Source organism: Nomascus leucogenys, chromosome 6 (assembly GCF_006542625.1).
Source record: "Nomascus leucogenys isolate Asia chromosome 6, Asia_NLE_v1, whole genome shotgun sequence".
Classification (NCBI taxonomy): Eukaryota; Metazoa; Chordata; class Mammalia; order Primates; family Hylobatidae; genus Nomascus; species Nomascus leucogenys.
The window spans coordinates 47735325-47753164 of NC_044386.1; the positions used below are offsets into that span (position 1 = coordinate 47735325).

General features: G+C 35.4%; 1 protein-coding gene across 1 annotated transcript in view; it reads left to right on the forward strand.

Annotated features, from left to right (window-relative positions):
* The window catches only part of WDR72 (WD repeat domain 72), a 211937-nt gene that overhangs the window by 106315 nt on the left and 87782 nt on the right, over positions 1-17840 (forward strand). Inside the window, exons 14-16 of the mRNA XM_003266945.2 lie at positions 4617-5434; positions 7100-7191; positions 11241-11320. Coding sequence (XP_003266993.1) covers positions 4617-5434; positions 7100-7191; positions 11241-11320 — 990 coding nt within the window. The remainder of the gene's footprint in view (positions 1-4616; positions 5435-7099; positions 7192-11240; positions 11321-17840) is intronic.

Here is a 17840-nt window from a genome sequence, read left to right on the forward strand (position 1 = left end):
ATCAGTCCTTTGTTAGATGTATAGATTGTAAAGATTTTCTCCCACTCTGGTTGTCTGTGTACTCTGCTGACTGTTCCTTTTGCCATGCAAAAGCTCTTTAGTTTAATTAAGTCCCAGCTGTTTAATCTTTCTTTTTATTGCATTTGCTTTTGGGTTCTTGGTCATGAAATCCTTGCCTAGGCTGATGTCTAGAAGAGTTTTTCCAATGTTATCTTCTAGAATTTTTATGTTTTCAGGTCTGAGATTGAAATCCTTGATCCATCATGGGTTGCTTTTTGTTTAAGGTGAGAGATGAGGATCCAGTTTCATTCTCCTTCATGTGGCTAGCCAATTATCCCAGCACCATTTGTTGCATAGGGTGTCCTTTCCCCACTTTATGTTTTTGTTTGCTTTGTTGAAGATCAGTTGGCTGTAAGTATTTAGGTTTATTTCTGGGTTGGCCATTTTGCTTACTATTTTCAGAAGAGCTTTTCGTTTGGCATGGTAAAATATAAGTTTTTGTAGAAATTTAAAAAATAAATATGATCAAAATATTTTAAGAAATCTGCAATTTTATAGAAAATGGGATTATATTTTTAAAAATTTAAATATTTTCCATTGACAATATATATGAATTTTTGGCATACATATGTATGTCATAATGTATTTTGCATATATGTATGCCATAATGTATTCAGCCAAATCTATCGTATGGGACATTTAAGTTATTTTCAGCTTATTGAAATAGAAAAATCTTCAATGACCATTTTTTTCTTATGATTTTGTGCATATTTATAATCATACCTTTAGGATAAATTATTTTTTTAATTATTTCTGCATTAAAGAGTATGTGACATTTTAAGATTATTGATACACATTGCCAAATTGCCTTCCATAAAATAAGTACCAGCTTACACTAATCTTGGATTGTGTAAGAATGCCCATTTACTCCCTCCATTACCAAAACTGAATATTCAATTTTTAATACTATTTGCAAATCCAATGTTTATCTGTTTGTTGGCTAATAGTCTGAACATCAGTCCTGTTCATTTCTCTATGAATAAAGAGTAAGCTATTTTAAAATTTATCTTTGAAAATAATGCATATTTGAATTAACGAGAAATTTACAGAAATTCTTACAGATAAAAAGCAAAACGAGAGCACAATTCCAGACAGGTTGGAGAAGGCTGAAAGAGCATTCGCTAATCCCCGGGTACTTGTAGCTTTAGTTTAAACCACTATAAAGGTTAAAAGAGAGAATTTCCAGGTCCAGTGCAGTGATAGGAAGTCAGATGGAATACCACAGCATAAGTTCATTGTCCCCTAAGAGCTGCGTATTCAGTGAAAAAGCCAATCAAGGTGAGCAATATTTTTCACACAAGAAGAGAATAAAAATATTTGTCTTTATTGGTCTCAGCCCTAGATGAAGGGGGGAAAGTACTTTTGCTTAAGTATTAATAACCATAATCTTGAGTCAGAATTCACACCACCTTCAAGGAATGAAAACTTTTTAAACTGAAAATTTTGTGTAAAGAGGGCCCTATTTGGTAGTACCCCTGGACACCTGGTATTCACAAACTAAAATCCTCTCTTAAAGAGTGCACCCTCACATATATCTCAAAGGATTCTCACTGATCACATTTCATACACACACACACACAATTATAAAGCATACAAGGAAACAGGAAAACGTTCACAAAATAAAAAAGCAGAGCCATATCCACAAAGATTTTAGAGACTTTATAGATGCAAAGTATAATAAGTATGTTTAAAAATGTAAGAATTATTTTAAAATATGAGTAAGAAATAACTGTCTATAAAAATGACCATTTTGTTTTTTTAAAAGAACCAAATAGAACGTCTGGAAGTGAAAAAGAAAAATGTAAAAATCAAAATTAGGAACTCAGTGAGCAAGTTAAGTGACATTAAACACAGGTGAGAAGAAAATTGGCAAACTAAAAGAAAAATTTTGAAGAGATTGCTCCACATGAGGTACAGAAAGACAAAGAGATGAAAAACATGTAAGGGGATAGAGCGTCTGGCAAATAACTGATCAGAGTCCCATAAGGGGATAATGGGATAGTGAGAGAAAATATTCAAAGGATAAGCCCAACAACTTCACAAAGTTAATGAAAGATAGGGAGGCTCAGATACAGTGGAGGGCTGGGGGACAACATCCACACCTAGAAGAATCATAGTGAAGCAGTGGAATATTAAAGCCAAAAGGATCTCATCAAACAGCAGAGAGAAAAGACAAATGGTGTGAGAGACTAGCAGCCGACTTCTCAACTGCATCAGAGGAAGCCAGAGACTGCAGAATAATCCCTTCTTCACCAATACTGGGAGAAAATAAGTCAAGCTAACACAAGACTACCTTTTAAGAAAAACATTATTCCATTGAGAGGATAACCAAAGTCAAAAGTTGATTCTTTAAAAAGAATATCAAAATTGACAAAATTCTAGCAGGAAAAAAAAAGAGGCAATAAAAGTAATAAATTTGAAGAGGACCCATAGTTATAGGTACTGCAGAGTTAAATAACTGATAGGCAAGTAATATAAACATGTTTTCGAGTGATTATAAAACCATCAAAAGAAATTAAACATGGTCTAAATAAGTGGGAGATGTAATCTGGAGTTTGGCAAACATGCAAAAACATGCAAAATTAAATAGGTCAAATAGGAATACATATTTAAGGTTAAGACACTAAACGAAAGCAAAGAAATTATAAGCATGAAATTCAAATATTGGTTACTTTCTGACAGTATGCAAGGGTAAAAAAAATCAGGGCATATTCTACTTTTTAGCCCAAATGGAGGCACTTTGTTAATATTCCTTCAACAGTTCATTTACATTATTTATTTACCACGAAATGTATAACACATATAGAAAAAAGTAAACAACACAGTGCAAAAATGTACAGCTCAATGAATTGTCATAAAGCACACACCTTCATAATCACCACATAGATCCAGAAATAAAACATGTGAGCACCCCAGAAACTATACCTCCCAGTCCTCAAAAGGTAGCCACTATCTTTGTAGATTTATTGTTTATGAAGGTATCCTTAAACCCTATTGTTTTGTTTTCTCCTGTCTTTTGAAAATAACGGGGATGGAATTATATACAGTTAATTCTTTTATGTCTGGCTTCTTTGATGAACATAATGTTTACTACTTGTAGTAAAAATTTTTCACATTGTAACTTTTGAATATTTGTTTTGTGAATTGTTATTATCTTTGCCCATTCATCCATCTGTAAGATCCTCTTCTTATTATTGATTTGCAAAAATTATTTATTAATAATTATATTAACCCTTATTGACAAATGTGCCCTTTACAATTTGTTCTCCATTTCATTTTTTAGCATTTATAATTTGTAATGTTTTCTTTTTAAACTTTCCTTTTTTGTTGTTGAAAATTAAATATATCATCACTGTAAAAAATTTCAGAAAACCAAACCAAAAATACAACACACCATAGTATAAATAAAGATCATTTTAATTTCTTCTTCCCAATTAATTCCTTCTTCCCAATTAAATGTTAACTGTTGTTAACATTTTGGTTCATATCCTTTGTGACTTTATTCATTTATTTGTATTTACATGTTCTCTATATATGTATATTTATATATATAAAGGTGGATAGAGATATATGTCAAATTTTTAAATATCTATATCTTTGTACATAAAATTTTACAAAAGGAGAATTATTTTGTCTGCCTAATAACATGTTTTTCACCAATCGATATAATTTACACCACCATTTTAAATTATTTAAATGGTGTTCCATTGTATAAATTTGCTAATTATTAATTCAACAAACATTAATTGAGTCTCTTGATAATGCTGTATAGCAGCATTGTTTTGTAGGCACTGAAGCAACTAATGTACAAAATTCCTGCAAAGGTGGGGCTTGAATGCTAGTGAAGGAAACATACAATAAAGAAATAAATTTTTCATATTCTATAAGGAAATCCTAAGTCCTAGAAAGAAGAAAGAAAGCAAGGAAAAGTATAGAGAGTAATGGGTTGATATGAGGAAATAGAATATTCAAGGGATGCCTTATAAATTAGCAAGAACATAATTTAAGTATGGGAACCCACTGTGCCAGCCTTTGGGGCAAAATCAAATGCAAGTCAACAAGGCGAGTTTCTTGGGTTTTTCTTAGAGCAATATGACATTGGTTAACATTTAAATTACTTCTAATTTTAACAAATTTAGAAGCACCATTTTTGTTAAAATACTTAATAAATTTTTGCAGGCGTTCTTACGTTTGTTCTCCTCAGTTTTCAAACCTACCTTGTCCTTGTATGTCTTTATGACAATAATAGTAGAAAGATGTGAGAGTCTATATTAAAGGATGTTAATCTAGTGCCATCTTACTCCAGAGACATAATTCATATTTATTTAGAGGAAAAATAAAACTTAGGAAAAAAGAAAAGAAGCTTTCAAAGAATGTTAGAATATAGAATATTTAATTTAGAAAGGAATATTTATAACTAAGACAAAAAAATGGAAATGACTTGCCTTTAGCTGCTCTGCAATTTAATACTTTTTAAAAATGCCACTTTAACATCATGGAATCTTTAATAAAATAATAAGCAAGAACTTTGACACAAATTTTTTTTGTTCCCTTAGGTTACTGATGCCAAATTTTGCCCAAGACCTTTTAATGTCTTGCCTGTGAAGACAAAATGGAGTAACGTGGGCTTTCATATTCTTCTATTTGATCTGGAAAACCTTGTTGAACTTTTGCTACCAACTCCACTCAGTGATGTTGACTCTTCCAGTTCATTCTATGGTGGTGAGGTCCTGAGAAGAGCCAAGAGCACAGTGGAGAAGAAGACCCTGACACTGAGAAAAAGTAAAACTGCCTGTGGTCCTCTCTCAGCAGAGGCACTAGCCAAGCCTGTTACTGAAAGCCTGGCCCAAGGAGATAATACCATCAAATTCTCAGAAGAAAATGACGGCATTAAAAGGCAGAAGAAAATGAAGGTCTCCAAAAAATTGCAGCCTAAGCCATCAAGAAAAGTAGATGCCAGTCTCACAATAGACACAGCTAAATTGTTTCTGTCTTGCCTTTTGCCATGGGGAGTGGATAAAGCTTTAGATTATCTTTGCATTAAGCACCTCAATATTTTAAAGCTTCAGGGTCCTATTTCTTTGGGACTTGCTTCGAATGAAGATAATTTCTCACTGATGTTGCCAGGTTGGGATTTATGCAATACTGAAATGACAAAAGACTATTCAGGAGTAAATTTATTTTCCAGGAAAGTTTTGGACTTGTCAGATAAATACACAGCCACTCTTCCAAATCAGGTTGGAATTCCAAGAGGATTGGAAAATAATTGTGATTCTTTGCAAGAGTCAAATACTATAGTTTATTTGTTGAGCAGACTATTTTTAGTTAATAAGTTAGTTAACATGCCTTTAGAATTGGCATGTAGAGTTGGCAGGTAAGAATACCTAGAGATTTTGACTATACTAGATTATGACATTTAAAAAAATATCATTATTTGCTATATTCAGCTCTTTAACATTCCTTCCTTCTTTCCAGTGGGGGGTAAATATGCAACAATTTCTGGTTTAAAAAACATTTAAGAAAATCTCCCTTTTAATTGTTTGGGATTGGAGTATAATTTGGCAATAAATCTATATGATTTAAAATTCATTAGTTCAACAGATACTCAATGTTCTCATAATATGTGCCAGGAAAGACATAGTGTGGGATGTTGAATGAGTTGATAGACAGATAGATAGACAGATGCATAATACATACATAAACATATACATACATAGACACATATACATCTTGAAATCCATTATACATGGTGTGAATTAAGTATAAACAAAAACATTTAAATGCTTATGATGATGTATTTTTGTATCATCAGAGAAGGAAAACTTTGAAAATTTCATACCTCAAATTTTACCATTTATTTTATATTTTGGCATATTAAAATAGAAGAGGCTATTTAGTAATTCATTTATACATAGCACAGTTTAGTAATAACTGTTGCTTTTGAGTGTTGAGATTACACTAGCTGTGTGGCTTTGGGCTAGGCACTTTGCTTTTCTGGGCCTTACTTTCCTCATTTACAAAAAGAGGTGGGTGGTGTAGGTGATTGTCAAATTCTTAAAAGCTTAGGCTGCTAACCAATTTGATTTATTGGTCTAATCATGATCCCACAGAGCAGATGAGGGCCTTAGTTGTTTGCCAGAGGTTTTCATTCTAAGTTTATTCCTGATACAGATTACAGGATGGAAATGATGTGTCTGATGTCTGGTGCACTTTAGGGAAGCTTACGGACTTTTGGTATGCCTTTCATTAAATAGCCTTTCAAATGTTGTCACACATTAGTTGACTCTTTAAAGAATTCTTCATTGAAACAAATTATAGAATGAAGGTGTCAGGATGAGACTGCTTCTCTACTGCAGCCACTCCAGATTTGATCTGCTGTCAGAGCCCAGATATTATTTTTTGAGAAATCAAAATAATGTATATTGAATTTGTCACACCAAATCCTTCCAACAAATTTGACCATTTCACAGAGGTTTTACTGTGGTTGTGAAGGTTGAGATATCCTTGTATGCTTAACAACCGGGCGCATGATTTAAGTGAATTTTAAGGCAACACCTGCCTACTTACCAGAACATCCCTGGCAGTTTCGGAAGATTCCTATGATTAGAACACTGGCCTAGGGTAAAACCTGCCTTCATAAGGCTCCAGTGGTACCTGAAGAGAATTCTTTGACAGATGTCAACATATTGGGTTTTTTTAATTTGTTGCATTAGTCAGTAGTCATGTGACCTAAAATAGCAAAGCCTGTCTTGTAAACGTAGGTCGCAGATAATTCTGGCAAACTAAGATGTGCAGGTCAATTGGGATTAAGATTTTAGGTGGGAGCCTAAAAAAATAAATAAATAAATAAGATTTTAGGTGGCAGCAAAGTGAGGAAATCAGATTCACAAAAGAAATTGATATGAAACATATTGCTAAAAATAATCTGTATTCAATTTCCAAATTTGCTAAAGTGGTCATGTACCCATATCCTTGATTTATTTCCTCAAATAATTTTTCATGCTTTTTAGTAATATACTCTCAATCTTTTTTCTAACAGTTCTTTCAGAATGGAATGTGTACATAATAAGGTGAGAAGTGCTGGGAATGACATTTTAAATATGTCAAGCTTCTACAGTTGCTTACGAAATGGTAAGGGAGTTACTGGAACAGATATGATCTGATTTTTTTTTCTGTGAAAGGACATAACTAGTCTTTCTATAACTGGTTAGCAATGTCAAAATAAATAACATTTATAAAACATAGATTTTACCTATGTTTGTTATTACACTAGCTGTGTGGCTTTAGGCTAGTCATTTAGCTTTTCTGGGCCTTACTTTCTTCATTTAGAAAATAAGGTGGGTGACATTTATAAAACATTTAAAAACATAGGTTGAACATTTTATAATTTTAAAACATAGACATAACATTTGAACATTTATAAAACATAGATTTCAAATGATCTTTGAAATGCCTAAAAATTTGAAACTTGTCAGCAAAGGAAATACTTAGATGTTAAGTATTTTATTGTGTTTTATTGGAAAGTTTATTGCATCAATATCTTTATTACCAAATAAATGATTATATTAGATAATTTTCTTGCAATTTCAGAAGGTTATATTCTCAACTTCAGTGTTTAGATTTCCTCCTGATGCCAAATGGCAAATGTATCTCCCAAACCTGCTTTTCCAAGTTTGGGACATCTCAGTAAATGACAGTTCTATCCTTCCAGTCACCAACTGCTCAAGCCAAGAACTTTGTGATTCTTTTTTACTTTCCCTTTCTCTCATACCCCACATCCAATCTGTTAGTAATTGTGTCAGCTCTGCCTTCAGAATGTATCCCAGAATCTGACTGCTTCTCACCCCCTACACCAGCAATTCCATCCCCCTCAACCTTCCTTTCCCTCACCCTCGCCCCTGTGAGCGTTCATCCTGTCTTGCCTGGATGACCACAGTAGGCTCCTGATCATCTCTCTGCTCCTGTTCTTGGCTCCTGCACTCTGTTCCCAACCAAGCAGCCAGAATGACTTATTCAGAACTAAGTCAGAACCTCACTCTTCTATGTATAACCTTCCGGTGGCTTCTGTTGCGCTCAGAATGAAAGCCATTGTCCCTACTATAGCACAGAAGGCCTTATAGGATCTGGCCGCTCTACCTATGTCATCACATGCATACCCCCATCCAACCTTCTCTCTTAGTGCTCACCCCCTGCTTAACTCATTCCAGCTACCCTAGCCTTTTTACTCTTACCCAAGCATGACAAGCAGGTCTGAGGACCTTTGCATTAGCTGTACCCTTGCCTGTGGTATTCTTTCCCTAGACCTTCATATGGCTCAACCTGCTCAACCTCCACCCGCTACCGTCCATCAAGTCTTGCTCAAATGCCACTTTGTCACTGCAGCAGCACTGCCTACCCCTTTCGCTGTTGTACTGTTCTCCATAAGCCTCTTCACTATCTGACATCTGTTACTTTTAAAAATCTCATCTGCCTCCTGCTTCTAAATTGTAAGCTCCATGGAAGTTATATTTTTGTGACAGTTTTATTCATAGCTGTGTCCCCAGTTCCTAGAACAATATCTAGAAGGAATTAGCAAATAACTTTTGAATTAGTGGATGAGTTAAATTAATGGACAAATTAAAGGATAAATAATGACTAGAGGAATGGTTTTGGAGATAAGATAGATGGCTGAGATTCAAGATCCAGCTCTGCCATTCACTATTTGTGTTCTATTGGGCATGTCTTTTACTTTTTAAAAGCCCTGATTACTACATTTGTAAAATGGGAATGTGATCCCAGATACAGTGCGCATGTTGCCTCCAAAGCTGTGTAGAGTATGTGATCCATAGGATGGGGTGACCTGAACAACAGTACACAGCGGCCCTCACAGGACTGTTCAAAAGAGTATTTTCAAGTGAGAGTTTATTAATAGCTCCCAATTACCCACTGCTTAGGACGTTCCAATAATTATATTAATGGGTTTACATATATTATCTCATTTAATGTAAAAACAACCCTGCACAGTAGGAGGCAGCGTCTCTGTTTTACCGTTAAAAAAAAAATGGGACTCAAGGAAGTTAGATGACTCATAGGCAAACAGCTATTTAGTAGAGGGGCCTGCGTTCCAATCCAAATCTGATTCCTAACCCCATTTCCTGTCCGCTGTGTCAGTCCACTTCTCACATTTATGATTACAGATAATGTTCCCTCTAAATAGCCCCAGTCTGGTTGCCTCCTTTCTCCTTAGATAGTTACTCTTATTAGGGTTAGCTATCCAGTGTTTTTCGTTGTTGTTGTTGTTGTTGGTTTGTTTGTTTGTTTTTTAGCACTGGTAACTGGGAAGGGGATTGGAATTTAAGATATAATATAAATGTTTCTGCAAAGACAGGGGATTGCTAACCAGAATCAAGGAGGCCCCTGTTTTTCCTATGGTTGCCCGAGCAAAAAAGCCTAAGCAACTACTGTTACTATAGAATCATCTCTCTGGAATTTAGGTTGGTATTTATAGCATTTGAAATTCAGCTAAGGAGTAGGTAAACATGTTTTTCAAAAAAATAATAGGAAGATGGAAGGTTAAAGAAAGGAAGTATTGACTTCATGGTATTAATTTTATAAAGCCAAATCCTGAAGAATAAAATAATACTCTGAGGTGCTCCTTCTGAAACATTGATAGGAACCAGTATTTACTTCTGGCAGCAGGAATTGACTGAATAATGTTGGTAAGCCTGGGATATTTTCTTTTTATCTTTCCCCCTAAAGTTGCAATTAATTCTTTAACTTGCTGACATTGCCAGGATAAGTTGGCTCTCATTTCTATCACATATTAAAATTTTAACATCACATTAAATTGTGCTGTGAAGTACCCCATGATGCTAGTAAGTAGTTACAGTTGAGACCAATACTTAGTTTTGATGGTTGAGTCACAAGGTCAACAAAGTGGGAGAGGGAGGAAAAACAGAGATCAAAAGAAAATGTCCTCTTACCTGCTGTGTTCATGAAGAATGGAAAACATGTCACAATTATAATCTCCTACCATCCTTACGTGTTTTGTATAGTGTTCTTGGTCATTTTACATTTATATTAAATGCTCTATCGGGAAAAACTAATGTCAATAATTGGTCAGAAGTTTCTTATATATTACTTTTATGTTCTCAAATTGCATTGTATACAATACCTTTATTACATTTTCCTTGACTGCTAATGTGGTAAATATATATTCATATAGATAGATAGAGATAGATAGATACCTCATATGTTAATATAAAAATAGGGATTGATGAAAAGTGTATCAGACAAATGCTAATTTAAATAGTTGATACCACAATGTCAAACATATATCGGTATATTAATTTAAGTAGACTGCACAAGCCCGTGCCATTCTTCCCTATCTCTCAGGATCTGGCACCTAGATAATAGACTTTAGCCATCAGAAAGCCTTAATTCATCGATTGTTCATTATGATTATATGTACATTTTCAATTAATGAACAGGCACTTATTAAGTACTTTTTTGTGTGGGAAACTGCTGGACACTCTGTGAACCAATTTACATAGACCAAGCACTCACTCATTCTTAAAATTTCACACTGAACATTGAGGCAAATAGATAGAAAGGACACTGGAGAGGGCAAACAGAGAAGAAACAATACATAACAGAATGAGTTAAATTAAAACAGTAGTGCTCTACCTATTGATCAGAGTGGTATAGCTGGGGAAGGACAAATCAAAGGAAGTCTTTTACTTGATTTTACATGTGATAGAGACTGATTCATGGCAAAGTAGAATTTCAGAATTTGCATAAGGAAGGAATTGTAAGATTTGGTGATCTGTCTTGGGTCAGCAAAAAGAACAAAAATGTGTTGAAGCTGTAAAAATTAATTTGATTTGATGTGAATATGTGTTAGTATAATTGTTAGAATTACATATAAATGTGTGTGTGTGTGTCTGTGTGTATAAATATACACAAATGGATGTTAACTCTGGCTGTATATATAAATCATCTGTGGCACTTTTACAAACATTAATGCCTGTCGAACCTCTACCACAGGATCTGTAAAATAAAAATCTCTGGAAGATTGAACCTGGGCATTGTTGTTTATAAAAAACAAAGCTTCCCAGGTGATTCTAATATGCAGCCCATCTTAAGAGCCATTATCCATTTTTAATACTCTCAAGATGTAAATGTGTTCTGTATATTTCTAGGTAAGAATGAATCGCAGGTACCTGAGGCTGACCTTTCACTTTTGAAGCTAATTTCCTGTTGGAGAGACCAGTCTGTGCAGGTATGATATAATTCACATTCATGAAGTTATTAGAAGAGTTCCTTGCTGCTGTGGTTCAGGGATACCCCCCTCTATCTGAAAATACAAGTAGTTACTCTTGTCCTCATAAAATGGCCTTCGAACAGGCATAAAGATGAGGGAAAACTCGGACCATAACATAAGCAAGGGTACACCATTCACTAGGGGAGCGTGAATGCCCGGGGCTGAGGGAGGGAGGTTCTTGCCATCACAGGTAATTTCTTGCTTATTGAAGCTTCAGTTTGAAGCAGGATTGTCCATCATTTGATTTCAAAATATGCCATACATTAAAGTACCTATGTGTGGGAATTTGATTATGTGAAATTAGAATTTTTTTTAATTTTCGATCTTTGTGAGCACATAGTGGTCATATATATTTATGGGGTACATGAAATATTTTAATACAGGCATGCAATGCCTAATTATCACATCACAGAGAATGGGGTATCCATCACCTCAAGCATTTGTCCTTTGTGTTGGAAATAATCCATTTATACTCTTTTAGTTATTTTAAAAAGTAAAATTAAATTATTGTTTACTATAGTCACCCTGTTGTGCTATCACATAGTAGGTCTTATTCATTCTTTCTAACTTTTTTTGGTGCCTATTAATCATCTCCACCTACCCCTATCCCACACTACCCTTCCCAGCCTCTGCTAACCATTCTTCTACTCTCTACGTCCATGAGTTCAATTGTTTTTATTTTTATATTTATTTATTTATTTATTTATTTATTTATTTATTTATTTATTTTTGAGAAAGGATCTCGCTCTGTCGCCCAGGCTGGAGTGCAGTGGTACAGTAACAGCTCACTGCAGCCTCGCTCTCCCAGGCTCAAGTGATCCTCCCACCTCAGCCTCCCGAGTAGCTGGAATTACAGGCATGCACCACCACAGCTGGCTAATTTTTCTGTATTTTTAAAGAGATGGGGTTTTGCCATGTTGCCCAGGCTGGTCTCAAATTCCTGGGCTCAAGCAATCTGCCCACCTCAGCCTTCCAAAGTGCTAGGATTACAGGTGTGTGCCATGTCACCTGACCTGTTTTGATTTCGAGATTCCACACATAAGTGAAAACATGCAATATTAGTGTATCTGTGCCTGGCTTATTTCACTTAACATAATGATCTCCAGTTTATCCATGATGCTGCAAATGACAGGATCTCATTTTCTTTATAACTGGGTAGTGCTTTATTGTGTATGTGTACCATGTTTTCTTTATCCATTTATCTGTTGATGGATACTTAATTGCTTCCAAATACTTAGGTTGCTTCCAAATCTTAGCTGTTGTAAACACTTCTGCAACAAACAGGAGTGCAGATTTCTCTTTGATATACTGGTTTGCTTTCTTTTGGATTATACTGAGCAGTGGGATTGCTGTATCATATGGTAGATCTATTTTTAGTTTTTTGAGGAACCTCCAAACTGTTCTCCATAGTGGTTGTACTAGTTTACATTTCCACCAACAGTGGATTTTTTTTTCTCCACATCCTCACCAGCATTTGATATTGCCTGTATTTTGGATATAAGCCATTTTAACTGGGGTGACATGATATTGCATTGTTGCTTTGATTTGCGTTTCTCTGAGGATAAGTGATGTTGAGTACATTTGCATATGCCTGTTTATTCTTTGTATGTCTTCTTTTGAGAAATGTCTATTCAATTATTTTGCCCATTTTTTGATTGGATTGTTAGATTTTTCCTATAGAGTCATTTGAGCTCCTTGTGTATTCTGGGTATTAATCCCTTGTCAGATGGGTAGTTTGCAAATATTTTCTCTCATTCTGTGGATTGTCTCTTGATTTTGTTGATTGTTTCCTTTGCTATGCAGAAGCTTTTAAATTTGATGTGATTCCATTTGTCCATTTTTGCATTGGTTGCCAGTGCTTACTCAGGAAATTTTTGCCCAAACCAATGTCCTGGAGATGTCCCCCAATGTTTTCTTGTAGTAGTTTGATAGTTTAATATCTTAGATTTAAGTCTTCAATCCCTTTTGATTTGACTTTTGTATACGGTAAGAGATAGGGGTCTAGTTTCGTTCTTCTGCATAAGGATTTCCCAGCACCATTTACTGAAGAGACTGTCTTTTCCCCAGTGTATGTTTTTGGCACTTTTGTCGAAAATGAGTTCACTGTAGGTGTATGGATTTGTTTCTAGGTTCTCTGTTCTCTTCCACTGGTCCATATGTCTACTTTTGAGCCAGTACCATGCTGTTTTGGTTACTATAGTTTTGTAGTTTAATAAATCTTTTTTTTTTTTTTTAATTCTGAGAGTACCTCATCTGTCAGTTGACTTAGAGGACTGGTTTTCAATGTCCAGTTTGAATCCTTCTTTCTCCTTTAAGGCTCCTTTTGGTCTCAAAATTTTAACAGTACCTTTGTGCATTATACAATAAATAGTTGTGCATGGATTTGATGAATGTTTACTAGAAGTTTATTCTTTTTCATGAACTTGATACATATCAAATTTGCAAGATTAAAATAGCAATAAGTCCAATTACAAATGATTATTCTTGGTTATAGGGAAACAAAAAAAGTTAACTCGTAATATACTGTAGGGGGCTGATGCTATAACACTAAATATACACAGTTGGAATGGCTATAAAAACTTGTTATCATGGCCTGCAAGTATGCATGTGATTTTTTTCCCCAGCCTGACCACATCTGTCATCATTTGCCACCTCCTATGTTACCTTGATTTAGCCGCTACTGGCTTTCTTTTTATTTCCAGAAGATGTAAAGTTCATTTGAACTCAGGATCTTACTGTTCTCTTGGGCTAGAATTCTCATTTCTTCATTAATCATTTAGGTCTTTGCTTAAAAATCTATCTCCCTAAAGAAGTCTTCTCTTATAACGCCAACTAATATTGCTGCCACATTCTACCCAACCCCACTCATCTAGTCATCATCACATTACCTAGTTTTTTTGCTGTGATTACGTTTAATGAAAATTGTATTATTTGCTGTTTTGCTTGCTTATTTTGTCTTCTCACTGTTACATAAGCTTGCTGAGAGCAGTGACCTTGTTTGTCTCATTTCCCCTCTCTTACCAATGTCCAGAAAAGCAGAAGTGACAGTAGGCAGTCAATACATATTTAATGAATGAATGAGTAGCTATGCAGGCAACCTCTGTAATAATCAGAATACACACAAGTACATGCAACTTTATCAGCACATTAGCAGTCACCCCAAAAAGGTTTATCTATTAAAAGTGATATTTTTCCCCAGTAGCCAAAAAATTCCTAAATAGGGAAAAAATTATTAAAAAAGAAGGATTCAACAGAACATTTCTCTTAAATTGTTCTCACTTGAAGATCTTTGATAGTTGTTCATTTGACCTTCAAATAAACTTTAATGTGATTTGGGCATGTTTGGACTAACAGACCTTTAAGGTTCTATGATTCTGTGACAGTATGTGAAATGCTGGCTGTAGACAAAGACTACCAGAGAATTTACCCACTCTACAGGAAGTCCAGCCTTCAAGGTTCTCTTCTCATCTCTGTTACTGGCCTGATGCATGACTCTGGAAGATAGGTTAAACTTCTTGATTATTTGTCTTCCTCATATGTAAAATGGAAATAAGTATTGCTGGCCCTTCAGAAAGAATAGAGACTCTTGCAAGTATCCATTTTACTGCTTCAATAACCGATCCTCAAATTATTATTATTATTATCTTTTTTTTTTCTGTCACCCAGGCTGGAGTGCAGTGGCATGATCTCAGCTCACTGCAGTCTCCATCTCCCAGGTTCAAGTGACTCTCCTGCCTCATCCTCCCAAGTAGCTGGGATTACAGGCATGAGCCACCATGCCCGGCTAATTTTTGTATTTTTAGTAGAGACAGAGTCTCACCATGTAGGTCAGGCTGGTCTCGAAATCCTGATCTCAAATGATCCCCCTGCCTTGGCCTCCCAAAGTGCTGGGATTACAGATGTGAACCACTGCGCCCAGCCATCCTCAAATTATTTATAAAGCCATTCATTTAAGCAGTTAGTTGAATTATGTTAGTTTGATTTTACTTTTTTTAAAACTTTTATTTTAAGTTGAGGGGTATAAGTGTAGGTTTGTTTCATAGATAAACTTGTGTCATAAGGGCTTGCTGTACAGATTATTTCATCACTCAGACATTAAACCTAGTACCCATTAGTAGTTTTTCCTGATCCTCTCCCTCCTCCCACCTTCTGCTCTTCAGTAGTTTGCAGTGTAGGTTGTTCCCCTCTATGTGTTCAAGTGTTGCCATCATTTAGCTTCCACTTACAAGTGAGAACATGCAGTATTTGGTTTTCTGTTCCTGTGTCAGTTTACTGGAGGATAATGGCCCCCGACTCTATCCATGTCAGTGCAAAGGACATGATCTTATTTTCTTTTATGGCTGCATAGTATTCCATGGTGTATATGAGCCACATTTTCTTTATCCAGTCTACCATTGATTGATATTTAGGTTTATTCCATGTCTTTGTTATTGTGAATAGATCTGCAGTGAACATACGTGTGCATGTGTCTTTATAATAGAATGATTTATATTCCTTTGGGTATATATCCACTAATGGGATTGCTGGGTTGAATGGTATTTCTGTCTTTAGGTCTTTGAGGAATCACCACACTGCCTTCCACAATGGCTGAACTAATTTACATTCCCACCAACAATGTATAAGCATTCCTTTTCTCCACAGCGTCTCCAGCCTCTGTTATTTTTTTATTTTCTAATCTGCAATTTTTTGACTTCAACATTCTGACTGGTGTGAAGTGGTATCTCATTGTGGTTTTGATTTGCATTTCTCTAGTGATGTTAAGCTTTTTTTCATATGATTTTTGGCCACATATATGTCTTCCTTTGAAAAGTGTCTGTTCATTTCCTTTGCCCGTGTTTTAATAGAGTTTTTTTTTCCTTGTAAATTCGTTTAAGTTCTTTGTAGACTCTGGATGTTAGACCTTTGTCAGATGCATAGTTTGCAAAAATTTTCTCCCATTCTGTAGGTTGCCTGTTTATTGATAGTTTCTTTCACTGTGCAGAAGCTCTTTAGTTTAATTAGATCCCACTTGCCAATGTTTGCTTTTGTTGCAGTTGCTTTTGGCATCTTTGCCATTAAACCTTTGCCTATGCCTATGGCCTGAATGGTATTGTTTACGTTGTCTTCCAGGGTTTTTATAATTTTGTGTTGTACATTCAAGTCTTTAATCTATCTTGAGTTAATTTTTGTATATGGTGTGAGGAAGGGGTCCAGTTTTAATCTTCTGCACGTGGCTAACCAGTTATCCCAGCACCATTTATTAAATAAGGAATCCTTTCTCTATTGCTTGTTTTTGTCAGGTTCGCCAAAGATCAGATAGTTGTAGGTGTGTGATCTTACTTCTGGGTTCTCTATTCAGTTCCATTGGTCTATGTGTTTGTTCTTGTACCAGTTCCTTGCTGTTTTGGTTACTGTAGCCCTGTAGCATAGTTTGAAATCAGGTAATGTGATGCCTCCAACTTTGTTCTTTTTGCTTAGGATTTCCCTGGCCATTCGGGCTCTTTTTTGGTTCCATGTGAATTTTAAGATAGTTTTTTCTGGTTCTGTGAAAAATGACATGGATAGCTTGATACGAATAGCAATGAATCTGCGAATTGCTAGGCAGTATGGCCATTTTAGCGATATCGATTCTTCCTATTCATGAGCATGGAATGTTTTTCCATTTGTTTGTGTCACCTCTGATTTATTTGAGCCATGGTTTGTTGTTCTCCTTGTAGAGATCCTTCACCTTTCTAGTTGGCTGTATGCCTACGTATTTTATTCTTTTCATTGCAATTGTGAATGGGAGTTCGTTCGTGATTTGGCTCTCAGCTTGACTGTTGTTTATAGGAATGCTAATGATTTTTGCACGTTGATTTTGTATCCTGAGAATTCGCTGAAGTTGCTTAACAGCTTAAGAAGTTTTGGGGCTGAGATGATAGGCTTTTCTAGATAATAGGATCATGACATCTTCAAACAGGGTAGTTTGACTTCCTCTTTTCCTATTTGAATGACCTTTATTGGTTTCCCTTGTGGGATTTCCCTGGCCAGAACTTCCAATACTGTGTTGAATAGGAGTAGTGAGAGAGGGCATCCTTGTCTTGTGCTGATTTTCAAGGGGGAATGGTTCTAGCTTTTGCCTATTCAGTATGATGTTGGCTGTGGTTTTGTCATATATGTCTCTTATTATTTCAAGGTATATTCCTTCAATATCTTCTTTATTGAGAGTTTTTAACACGAAGGGATGTTGAATTTTATTGAAAGCCTTTTCTGCTTCTATTGAGATAATCATGTGGTTTTCGTCTTTAGTTCTGTTTATGTGATGAATCATATTTATTGATTTGCATATGTTGAACCGAACTTGCATCCCAGGGATGAAGTATACTCGGTCATGATGGGTAAGCTTTTTGATATGCTGCTGGATTCGGTTTGCCAGTATTTTGTTGAGGATATTTTCATTGATGTTCATCAGGAATACTGACCCGAAATTTTCTTTTTTTGTCATATCTCTGCCAGGTTT